Source organism: Tursiops truncatus, chromosome 15 (assembly GCF_011762595.2).
Source record: "Tursiops truncatus isolate mTurTru1 chromosome 15, mTurTru1.mat.Y, whole genome shotgun sequence".
Lineage (NCBI taxonomy): Eukaryota > Metazoa > Chordata > Mammalia > Artiodactyla > Delphinidae > Tursiops > Tursiops truncatus.
Window position 1 is genome coordinate 57,082,511 of NC_047048.1, and position 12,743 is coordinate 57,095,253.

At 47.3% G+C, this 12,743-nt stretch overlaps 1 protein-coding gene across 7 annotated transcripts in view; it reads right to left on the reverse strand.

The window, feature by feature from the left end:
• PTPRA (protein tyrosine phosphatase receptor type A) overlaps positions 1-12,743 on the reverse strand; it is a 185,206-nt gene that overhangs the window by 5,907 nt on the left and 166,556 nt on the right. For all 7 annotated transcript variants that reach the window (XM_033840627.2, XM_019950704.3, XM_019950705.2 and 4 more), the window contains 8 exons: positions 12,408-12,574; positions 11,759-11,894; positions 10,924-11,073; positions 9,668-9,761; positions 9,281-9,357; positions 8,706-8,840; positions 243-368; positions 12-163 (listed from right to left, as the gene is read on the reverse strand). In XM_033840627.2, coding sequence (XP_033696518.1) covers positions 12-163; positions 243-368; positions 8,706-8,840; positions 9,281-9,357; positions 9,668-9,761; positions 10,924-11,073; positions 11,759-11,894; positions 12,408-12,574 — 1,037 coding nt within the window. The remainder of the gene's footprint in view (positions 1-11; positions 164-242; positions 369-8,705; positions 8,841-9,280; positions 9,358-9,667; positions 9,762-10,923; positions 11,074-11,758; positions 11,895-12,407; positions 12,575-12,743) is intronic.

The following is a 12,743-nucleotide window of genomic DNA, read 5'->3' on the forward strand; positions in this document are numbered from 1 at the left end:
GGTGGGCATACCTGCAGTGCACGGTGATGGGGTGGTTCCCTGACTGCTGCTGCTGCTTCTGCACGGCTGCAATGATGCTGATCATGCCCTTTCCATCACTGGGGATGCCCACTTCAGGCCAGCCATGGAAGTGGAACTGCCGGATCTGCCGGCTCTTGTTCTCCTTTGGAGGAAGGAGGATCAGAGAGGTAGGTGCAACCCTGCTTTCCCTGTGGGAGAAGGCCACCCACCAGGCATCTTACCCTGGTGTTGGTGACCAGGAGGTCTCTGACGGTATAGCTCTCACATTCCTCCTCCTTCTTCAGCTCCACTGTGATGTCTCCATAGGACACCAGTCCATCAGAGGGCCAGTACTGGGCACACTTCTCCTGGGGGACAAATGGGAGAGGTGAGGGGCTCAGAATACCATGTGTGGTAAAAGCAGGGCTGCCCTGTGAACAGACTGCTCCTTTCAACACAGCCACTTCTTACACCGACACACTTCTTCCCCAAGGTATCAAAAACTCAGAGGGTCCTTCTACTACTTAACATCAGTCCAGTTTAACTTCTGATCCTCAGCAGGACATCCATATTTAACAACTTAAGTCCACTAATCACTTAACCTTTTGTTATTATTTATAGTCTAATTTGCAACACTGACAGGGTCTGTGAAGAACTCTGACCATCAGCTCATAGCTGCATCTAACACTCAATGGCAGGGTGGAGTGAGAGGAGGAATCAGTGTCTTTGTTCCAATTCCTTTTTCTCTGCTCCTTTGAGGTGTTCCCACATTTGTAGTTACTTATGTATATCAGACTGCTAATCCAGAAAAACTGAACCCAATTACATTCTCACCCAGCCATGGTGCTTCACCAAAGCCCAGTCCACAGTATGCTTTCATTCCTTTCCTCTTTAACACTTTTTTTTAAAAAAATGCGTAACTTCTTTTTTTCTGTTTGTTTTAATTAATTAGTTTTATTTTTGGCTGCATTGGGTCTTTGTTGCAGTGCGTGGGTTTCTCTTGTTGTGGAGCATGGGCTCTAGGTGCGAAGGCTTCAGTAGTTGTGGCACGCAGGGCTCAGTAGTTGTGGCTCACTGGCTCTAGAGAACAGGCTCAGTAGTTGTGGTGCAGGGGCTTAGTTGCTCCACGGCATGTGGGAACTTCCCAGACCAGGACTTGAACCCGTGTCCGCTGCATTGGCAGGCGGATTCTTAACCACTGCGCCACCAGGGAAGTCCCTCCTCTTTAACTCTTTAATCTGCAGTGGCACCTTATAGTTGCTAGCTCTTGTGTTTTTGTCCTTATTAGTGAGCACAAGATGGTTTACTGTTGTCTCTGCTTGCACCTGGCTCAGTTCCTTCTACAGCTCCTTGCGGGCAGGGGCTGCCTCTTTTCATCTTTGTTTTCCCAGCACCTTGCACACTGCCTGCATCTGGTAGGCTCTCAATAAGTATCTGGTAAATGAATGTGTTTAATGTCTGCAGAACAAGCCAGGGTATAAATACATAAACAAAACAAAATACGGTTATGCTGTCCTTTCTTTAGATCATTTTAGGGGAGATCTTAGATACTTCACTGTTGGCAATTTAAAGACACTCAACCATATGGGACTTCCCTGGTGGTGCAGTGGTTAAGAATCTGCCTGCCAATGCAGGGGACGCGGGTTCGAGCCCTGGTCTGGGAAGGTCCCACATGCCGCGGAGCAACTAAGCCTGTGCGCCACAACTACTGAGCCTGCGCTCTGGAGCCCGTGAGCCACAACTACTGAAGCCCGCGCGCCTAGAGCCCACGCTCCGCAACAAGAGAAGCCACCACAACGAGAAGCCCGCACACTGCAACAAAGAGTAGCCCCTGCTTGCCGCAACTAGAGAGAAAGCCCATGCGCAGAAATGAAGACCTGATGCAGCCAAAAATATAAATAAATAAATAAATAAATATACTCAACCATAAATGTACTCTATGTTCATTAGAAAAGATTTGGGGAAATTAAATACAAAAATAAAAATCACTGATAGTCTCTCAGTCCAAATAAAATCAGTATTATAAGTCCCTTTTAATGACTTTTCTTGCTTTTCATGTGTGATCATTCATTACCCCCTTTATAAATGACACTGAGCTCATTTTAAAATACGGGATTATTAAAGTGGTAGATCAAGGAAATGTCACAGACCACTGCTTTTCAATGTGTGCCCACTAGGAGCCCTGGGGATACCCTGAGGGTCAGAGCTCTGGGCCCTCTCTTCAACCAGAACAGCTTTAGAAAAATCTAATTAAGGCTCATCTTAAACAGAGACTACATTGGTTTTCAGGGTTTGGTGGGTGGAGTGAGTTTTGTTACCACAGTTCCTTCCCAACACTGCCTTTATACAGTTTTATCAGTCAGAACTAAAGACTGGGGCTTTAAAACCATTAGAACTGCTAAGATACAAAGAGCTTTACAGCAACAGCATGTAGGAGCTAGAATCACACTATGGCAAGAAAAGGAAATATTAATGGTCCCACACTTAACAGCCTTCAGACATTTTAGATCTCCTTAGTTTAGGAAAAGAGGCATAACAGAGAAGAAAAGGGGCAGATTGCAAGGAGGACTCCCAGGGATGCAGAGTTGAACCATTAAGAGTCCCCTCTTGGCTTCCCTGGTGGTGCAGTAGTTAAGAATCCGCCTGCCAATGCAGTGGACACGGGTTCAATCCCTGTTCCGGGAAGATCCTACATGCCGCAGAGCAACTAAGCCCGTGCGCCACAACTACTGAGCCTGCGTGCCACAACTACTGAAGCCCGTGCGTCTAGAGCCTGTGCTCCGCAACAAGAGAAGCCACTGCAATGAGAAGCCCGCGCACCGCAAGAGTAGCCCTCGCTCACCACAACTAGAGAAAGCCAGCGCACAGCACAGAAGACCCAACGCAGCCAAAAATAAAAAGTAAATAGAATAAAGACAAATTAAAAAAAAAAAGATTCCCCTCTTTAGGGAATTCCCCAGTGGTCCAGTGGCTGGGACTCTGCACTCCTACTGCAGGGGGCATGGGTTTGATTCCTGGTTGGGAACAGATCCCGCAAGCCACGCGGTTTGGCAAAAAAAAAAAAAAATCCCCTCTTCAAACTCTGGACAAGGAGTTGGTCAACAGTGAAAGCATGTCTGCTCTGGCTGCCTAACCAGCCAAAATGATTACCTGTGGTAGGACCAAGAAGTTAGATCAGTGCTGTTGTAGGGTACATTTCAAGGTGACACAGCTATTGTACGGAAGCAGGTATGGTGTGCTGAGAGAAAGCAAGCCTGGTAAACTTATGGGGATAGGATTTAAGGGACTACATGAAATAAAGAGAAGCCACATAAGATGATCACAGATGTTGGACCGACGGCAGGAAATTACCCTACTCAGCCAGGTGAAGGCTTATTTAATTTAGCCCTCTGTGTGGGCCCAACAACACAAACAGAAAAATCAGGTTGGGCTTAAATGGGACTTGACTCCTGAGGTGCCTCTCATGGCTGTGGGGAGGGATATGGCAAAAAGAGCTGTAACAGAATCCAGAGCAGGGGCCAGCAGTGGCTGTACCCACTGTCGCCCAGGGCTAAAAATGCCTTGGTATCCTGCTGAGGATGGAGACGTGAGAGCACAGAGCTGGAGACTAGGCCTGTGGGGAATGCAAGGCTGTGACAAATGTGGGACACAACCCTCAGGGAGTAGAGGCTGTGGCTCATCTCAGAATCTATGCTCCACTCTGTATGTGGAGGGCAGATGGGGATGAGGGAAAATGGAAACTAGGAGACTTAAAATAAGCAATAGAAACAGGAGAGGAAGAAGGACCCAATTCAAGTCTTGGGACTGGATATTAACAGGAAAAGGTTTCTAAATTTTGTTGTTTTTTTCTTTTTTTTTTCGGTACGCGGGCCTCTCACTGTTGTGGCCTCTCCTGTTGCGGAGCACAGGCTCCGGATGCGCAGGCTCAGCAGCCATGGCTCACGGGCGCAGCCACTCCGCGGCATGTGGGATCTTCCCAGACCGGGGCACGAACCCGTGTCCCCTGCATCGGCAGGCGGACTCTCAACCACCGCGCCACCAGGAAAGCCCTAAATTTTGAATGCATGGGTAGATTTTCCCTCAAGATGAGGAAGCCCAAAGAGGATTTTAAGACAAGGAGTGATATAATTAGATTTATATTTTCAAAAGGATCACTGGCCTCCATGTAGAGAAGTGGCTAAAAGGGGATGGGAATGGAAGCAGGCAGACTGGCTGCCAGACTACTTCAGTGATGCAGGTGAGAGATGATGGTTTGCATGCGGGTGACAGGAGTTACACTGAAGAGAAGTGGATATGCTCAGCATACATCAGGACTCACTAACAGACTGGCTGTGGAGAGTGAGAAAAGGAGAGGAATAAAGGTAACTCCTAGACTTCTGATACGAGCATCTGGGTGGAAGGTGGTACAATTTACTGAGATGGGTAGGGTGGGATGAACCAGTATGAGGGAAAGGAGGAAACCAAATTTTATTTGGGCCATATGAAGTTTGAGATTCTTAACAGACATCCATGAGAAGATATCAAGTAGCTATGTGGATACACCGGTCCACAACTGGGAAGGTGGGGGGTAACTGGGCTAGAGACATAGATGTGAGAGTCCCTGACATATAGTATTTAAAGCCACAGAGTTGGATGAGATCCTCAAGGAATAGTGTATCAAAAGAGAACAAAAGTGGGTTAAGACCTGAGTGTTGGACACTCCAATGATTAGAGGTCATGCAGAGGAGGAGGAGGTCACAAAAGAAATAACAAAGGAGTTGCCAGGCCAGTGAGCGGGGAGGGGGTGACATCATGGAAGTCAAGGGAAGAAAATGTCTTGGGGAGGAAGAAGTGTGTGTTGACGGTTTCACACGCTGCTACAAAGGTACAAGAAAGACAAGAAAAGAGAAATAACTTTTGCATTGGGCAGACGGTGGTCACCGGTGATCTTGACTGAAGCAGTCCAAGGAGTCAAGGCTAGAAGGAACAGGATGAGAGAATGTGAGGGGAGAAAGCCAACACTTTTTAAAGGAGTTTTGCTAGGAAGGGGTAGAGAGAAATGGGATGGCACATGGAAGGAAATGTGGGGTTAGGAGATCTTTGTTTTTTAAAGATAGGAAAGTAACAATAGGCTGATAAGAGTATAGAGGAGAGAGGGGAACTATTTACAGATGGAGGTGAGAGAAGATAATGAGAGCAGCAACATTCTTGAGAAGACAGGAGAGGAAGGGATCAGGGCACAGTGGATAGTTGGACTGAGAAATGTAGGAACACTTTTCTACTGCAACCAGAGAGAAGACAAGAGAATGGACGAATGGATACAGATTCATCCAGCCCCAGGCTGGCTGCTTGGGGGTAAGAAGATGAGAGCATTCTTGTCTGCTTTCTTGGAGAAGAATGAGATCAAAAGATAAGGTGTGAGTGTGATGGGATAGGCAAGAGGGAATGTTGAAGGTCTGAGGAAAGAGAAGGAAGGGAAGTAGGATTGGTAGGTGACACTAATTACCCATATTAGATTTGTGGTCACGAATTCAATGTGAGACCACGCAGCACCATTTTGCATTTTCTCCCAGTAATGTTTGATACCAGATGCAGGCATATAATTGAGTTTAATAGGGTAGAGACCTTGCCATGAAAGTAAGAGACCATGAGGGAACAGTGCATGTTAAGAAGGGAGGGATTATAATCATGTCAAGTCACAAAAACTCTTAACAGAGTAAGAAGGAAGGTGGGGACATTACTGGGGTGATTGAGATTGAAAAATGGAGAAGCCAATGGCTCTAAGGACCTGATGAGGACAAAGAATTACTGGAGTAAGAAAAGAGAAGTAGTGAGGTGAAAGGACAGGAGATGGTAAACAGGGCGGGATGCCTAATGTTGATATTCCAAAGGCAGTGCAGATATGGGGGGATGACAAGGTTGTGGTTTGACCATGGAACTGGATGGCTAAGGAGGCTGAGAAGCTGAAAGACAAGAGTAGATGGATCACCCACATACATACTTTTGCTTCCAAGAATAGAAACAGAAATAGGAATCAAAAAAGGGGCAGCAAGCCAGGTGTTGGAGTCATCTGTGGGTGATCGGAGATGAGGAGTTGGTGTTCAAGTCTAGTAGAAGAATGCTTGGGAACTGGGGTTTAATCTAATATTTATATTTTCAGGTTATGGACTCTAGATATTGGTATCCCTAAAGAAGCTGAAACAGAGAAGCTTTTCAGTCTTTTCTCTTGCTGTCTTTGTTTACCCCTCTTTCCCCTAGATAGCACTAAGTTTCTTGCTATGGTCTGGGGCTGAAAACAGTGATGGTGATACAGAGCTTTGTGGGCAAGGGTCTAACAAGGGTCTATCATGTTTTATTGTCTCTCTGGAGAAGTAGAATGTGGCCTTGGGTTGAGGTGACACCATGCAGAAACTGCTAGAGCTGCTCTGCCCACTCTGATGATGATGGTGGATGCATCAAGCTGCAGCTGATGAGAGGAACTCAGGCCTTACCAAGCCTCTTGGTGCACCCCCCGGTTTAAATGGTGCAGAAAAATAAACCAGGGAGAAGAGAATTTTAGGTTTTAATTCCTTTGGAATTTTAATGTATACAAAATTTACATTTTTGGATCAGACTTTTTCTTGGAATTTAAATTGGGGGTAGGGAGTGGTGTCAGAATGTATAAATGGAGACACCCTTCATTGTCTCACTTAGGCTTACTGTGTTAATATCTCTGGGAGCTACACTTGATAAGATGAATGGGAGGTGGAACAGAAAGTAAAATTTTATCTTAGAGGCCGGTGAGGCTGGTAAAGAATGTTACTATAACCTGTTCTGTTCCACTTCAGAAGCTTCTGTTTCACTGGTCTTAAGACAGAAGCATAGGCACAGTGTTAGTAGGTAGAGGGGAATGGGCCTCATCCAACTGACTGCAGGCCTGGCCAACAGGCAGGAAAACTTGTGTGTGCGTGTCCTCTCTCTCCCCACCTCTACAGGTGAGAAATGCTTCCTGCCCTTCTGCCCTGTACTCTCACTAGGTCTACTTCAAGGATGGAAAAGCCTGACAATCTGACTAGACAGAGTCTGAGGTATTCACTGGGCTGCTTTTTATTACAGGGCAGTGGACTGAGAATGTGCTCGCCATTCCAGCTTTTTCTGCCTGCTCTTTGGACCTGCCCACCATAGATCCAGAGGGTGGAAGTGTGGAGGGAACCTCATGTAGGTCCCTGGTCTATATGTACGTTCCATCACAGCTTATCAGAGAGGGTCAAGAGACATGCACCTAATTCCTGATAACAAAGTAGCTCATCCCCCAACTGGGGGTGACAAAGTGACAACTCTGTCACTCAGGTGTACGCTTCCTCCAAATCTCTCACCTCATCAGTACTGTTATTAATGATAGGTGAAGACCTATAATGTATGTCTGTTGATTAGATACATGATACAAATCCGAGAAGAACAACTAATGAGTTAAACGATTAAATCTGAAAAAAATCTTGACATAACAGTACATCAGGGTGAGCAAATATCAAGGCTGTATCAAGGTTAAAATAAACAAACTGCCCAAGTACAGAATGGGAAAGATGTGGCTTGGAAAAACCAATGTAAAAAACGTATTTAATTCTTCCTCTCCCTCCTTCCCCCAGTCCAGTCCACCCCACCTCTGCACCATCTCTTGGGGCAGATCCCTTCTCACCACCCCTGCTGAGTCCAGGCCACCAGCATTACTGCTGCAGTTTCCTCTCTGCTTCTGGCTTGCCTGCTCATTTCTAATCTGTCCTCCTCACCATAGCCAGATGGATTTTAAAAAAACTACAAATCTGATATTGTCAAGAGTTCTTCAACTGCTTTACAAAATTCAAACTCTTCACTATGGCTTAGAAGGACCTTTTCCCCTGGGCCCTTGCTAGCCTCTCCCGCTCTTTCTCTCGATTCTGACCCCTGTTAAGCTGCGCACCAGGCATCATGAAGCACCCATTTACTACACTGTGCACCACAGCAGAAACAGTCTGAAGATAATAAGCACTATCTGAACACAGACTGAGCCACAAGTAATACTGAGAGGGGTGGGGTGGGAGGTGGGCAGAGAAAGAGTGACCGCTGAGATTTAAAATGCTCAGTAGAGGCTGCAAGGTTCTGATCCAGAAATAGTGTTAAGAGATTTCCTACACTGAATGGGAGCTGGCCTAGGGGGCCTCTAAGGTCCCTTTATATTCTGAGTACGCTGACAATTCTCAAGGGCTTTTTTCTTTAGAAGATTTCCTTGTTATTGAATGTTAACAAAAGTTATTTCTCAAATTCTATTGTTTTCTTTTGTTTAGTCAGCAAAGAAGTGACCCATCTTCCCACCAGTCTTCTAGTTAATTTCTCTGGCTTGGAAGGCACTCTCTCCTTAGAGACACTCACACAAGCTCCATGTCGGAGCCTCAGTCTGGCTCTGTATCCCTCCTCTCACTAGTTCTGCCCTGCCCGTGGAGGTGGGGTGCAGAGGGTGTGCACAAAGCTAGGCTTGGGGAGACCGTATTCAGGAGAGAAATGAGAGGGTGTGAACTGTCTGGGAACCGAATGGAGGCTCTGACCAGTCCTGAGAGAAGCTGACTATTCAGATACCAAGCAGCTGAGCAATGGCTCTTTGATTAGTTTAAGTCAAAGAAAAAGTCCAAATACCCTCTTAGCACCACCCCCCCACCCCCGCTTTTTTTCATGTGTCTCTTGTCTCCTACAGCCCAGGACCTTTTTGAGCTCACCTGGCCTCTCTCCTCCAGTTCTGTTAGCATCACGATAGAGCAGGATTTCCACTCCCAGATCATTCGCCAGAAGTCCTCAATTGTGTGGAGAAGAGGGCCCTGGCTGGCGATGTAGGAGTCCTTCTGCCGGTAGCCCTATACAATCCAGGTCAATGGCAGGAGTGAAATGGTTTGATCAGGGAGGGGCTAGTGGAGAAGACAGGCCACTGGGATGGGACAGGGGCTGCCTGGAGACAAACACATCCCAGGCAGAGCTCCCCTCTGGCCAAGGACCAAACCCTGGCTGGCATGCTGGTCTCTTTGTAAGAAGATGAGGGAAGTGGGGGCTGGGGCTAGGATGGAGACAGCAGGAATGGGAAGGACCAGAGGTTAGTGTTTTTAGCCTTTGGTCTGTGCTGTGAACTTTTCCTTCCAAACTGGGGCCCTGACAGACCTAGTGTACAGGAAGGGTATCAGTTCTGTATTTGATGACTGACTCAAAGACCACCCTTCCAAGCATTGGGAGGGGAGCACTGCAAGGCCCAGCTGAATCTCCATGGAGTGTTGGGAGCTCCAGGGACACAGCCACCACTTACATCAATGAAGGATGCGTTCACGTAGTCTGTGTTCTCCTCACCCCTCTTAACTGGAATGATCACTCTGTTGAATTCATCTGCAAGAAGGACAGCAGCCTGTGGCTCCCCAGCATCACCTGTCGTCTTCTCCCTCTCTTTCCATCTATCCCCCCCAACCTCAACTCTGAGAAGATATAATTCCAGCTGGGCAACAACATGCCTGTTCCTAGCCCAGGAGGCAGAAAACCTTTGGGCTTCATGCTCTTTCCAGAAGCCACTGAAGAACTGGGAACAATAAGAGACAATGCCATAATTCTTGTCTCCAAGCTGATCATTAACTAGTAGTTCAAAGGGTGAAGGGAAAGGGGGATGGGGCATTAAGGCTTTGGGTGGGGAAAGGGCTCTTACATGGAATGATCTGTAAAACCCGGTTCTTCTTCATGTTGGCTGGAAGGTTTCCGGTCCGCATCTTGTCATTCTGGATTTTGATTGATGTTAATTTCTGAATTGGGAAGGGGAGGGGAAGCATTACTGATCTCAGTAACTGGACTTGACAAGATTACGTCTGTCACTGGACCTGCATCCAGGGCACACTGGCATACTGCTCTTTTCAGCAGAGCCCTGACCTCCAACATTTTCACATGTTCTTATCAGAACACTGTTTTTCTGTCTTTAATAAGCCAAGAGTGTTTGGGAAACACTGTTTTCCCGGTTCCTGTGATTCCCTTAGACTGAAATTTTATGATCCTGGAACAAGTAATCTACTCTTATAGGAGACAATGTGCCCTTTCTCCCTCTCTCCCTGCTGTTCTACTCCCAGAGGCTGTCTTAGATTCTTTAGAAAATCTTATTCAAATATATATCCTCCCTTCTCCTTATTCCAAGGTTCCTTCTTGATTTTTGCTACTCAAAGTGTAGCCCATAAACCAGCATCAGCCTCGTCTTGTTATATATGCAGAATCTCAGGCCCCAACTCAGACCAGCTGAAACAGAACCTGCATCATAATAGGATCCCGAGGTAATTCATGTGTACATTATAGCTTCAGGAGTGCTTTAAGGCAGCTGGTCTTCCCCATCCCAATCCAGAATCTCTTGCTTCTGGGAGCACTTTTATTGATGAGAGTGTGACATGTCCCTTAGGTGAGTTGAGAACCACTGTCTAATGGCATACAGCAGGGGTCAGCAATCTACGGTCCATGAGCCAATCTGGTCTGCTGATTGCAAATGAGGTTTTACGGAAACACTGCCATGCTCATTTGCTTATGGGGTGTTTATGGCTGCTTTTGTGCTATAACAGCAGTGCTAAGTAGTTGCAAATAGAGACCGTATGGCATGCAAAGCCAAAAATATTTACTTTGCAGAGAATGTTTGCTCTTGCTGTACATTATAATGACCTGGGAGGGGGAGCTGGGGGACTTAAAAAAAATACCATTGCCTGTTTTTGTTTTTTTTCCCCCCTAAACACAACCCAAGTGACTCTAACATGCAGGATGGGTTGAGAATGACTAGGGTATGAGTAAAGGGCCAGAGACCCACCTCCTTAACCACCCACATGCTTTGCAAGGGGATTAACCATTTGTTGGTAAATCCACAAGGAGTCAAGCATCCTGTATTCTGTAGGTCACATAGATCCTTCATCCTGAAAGAGCTCAGCTCCAACTTACCTTAAACTCCTCCTCTAATCCATTGTTGCTGGACCCTGGGATTTTGTTGTAAATTTTCTGCAGATGTGTTTCTAGAGAGGTGACTTCCAGTTCTGTATCTCCATAGAGATAATGCTCCAGAAGGGCTTGGTATATGAAGACGTACTGCATCTGAAATGCAGATGATGCCCGAGTTCCCAGTTATACACATGGTCCTGGTGGTGCCAGAGCACTCCCTCCCACTCCCATTTCACTTCAGTCCACTTCTTCAATCCTAGCAGAGATAAAATGATTCACTCTTGTCCCAATTCAGGGAGGCAGGACTCAAAAGGCATGAGTCCCTCTGGGGGTGCTTAAACTTGGGAGGGAGGGTCCTACTCTGGTACCCTCCTGGAGAGAAGGACAATTCCAACTCCTGCTCATTCAGAGAGCACAGACTAGATAGACTGAGGGGTTGTCAAATTCTGGTGACACACAAAACCTGTGCCAGCCCCCCTCCCCTCCCAGTGCTGTGCCCTTTGAACTCCATGCCCTAACCACAGAGCTGATCTCACTGCTGCTCCTGGACCTGGCTAAGCTGCATCACAACTCTGTGGCAATGGCTCCCTTGGCTGCCCACATACCTACTTCCCTCAGGACCTGTTCCATATCCTTACAGTCTAGTGCAAATGACATCTGCCCCACCTTCCAGATTCCCCTAGGCACAGCCTCCTCTGTGCTCCATAGTTCTTTTAATACGTAATTTATAAGCGCCCTTCATCACACTGTATGATGACCATTTACAATAACCTGGGAGGCTGAGTAATCCATGAGGCTGTTTTGGTCCTGGAATGCCCCCTACCCACAAACCACTCACGTCTGTTTGCACCATCTGGCAGCGCTGTGCCCGGATCCGGCTTACAAAGCCATAAACGTCCACCTTCCGCTCTGTATGCATCATGTCCAGCATGGCATCAATGACGACAAAGGTTCCTGTACGCCCTACACCCGCACTGTAGCCAGAGAGCAGGAGTATTACTGGGATGGCTAGCATGTCTTGTGGGAACACCCAGGGAGGGGGCAGCACAGGGTAGGGCTCTTTCTTCAAGGCTTTAAATTCTAATTCTGTATGGGGTAGAGCTAATTCTGTATGGACTCTCACGGAGCCAACAACTCCACTGTACCCTGAACTCCCTACCTCTAGTTATCAGGACCAGAGAACCCTGACACTTAGAATGGTCTGAAGATTCCAAGTACACAAGGCAGCACTCAACCTAGCTTCTTGGCTTCATAGCAGTGGTCACCCCACCCCCAATCTTGGAGGATTGCCCTTCCCTCTTTCCTCAAGTGCTTTCCCACCCAGCACCTAGTTTTCTTGAGGAGTCTCTCTGGATGCTGCCCTGGCGCCCCAAGAGCTCATCTGCTCTGTGCCAGCCTCCTCAGCCAGGGCCCCTGTGCCTTCCCTGCTCTCAGCATGGGAGCAGAATGTGACATGAGTGGGGAGCCAAGGGTCAGGCCACACTGACCTGCAGTGTACCACAATGGCCCCTGCATACTGCGGGTTACAGGCCTTCACCTTCTTGAGGAACTTGAGCATACCAATCGGGGTGAAAGGCACCCCAAAGTCTGGCCAGCTGGTAAAGTGGAACTGAGTGATGAGGCGCTGTGGCTTTCTGTTGGTCACGTCGCCCACCTGTGAATTGAAGAGATCCCTGTGTGTTGGCCCTGATACCCTGGGGTAGGGCAGCACCAGGGGAAGGAGGGTGAGGCTTAGGGGCCAGGGCCAGCTGTGGCTATCACTGACAATGGGAAAGTGAGAGGATTAAACTTCCCAAGCAAGTTTTAACCATGGACAGAGAACC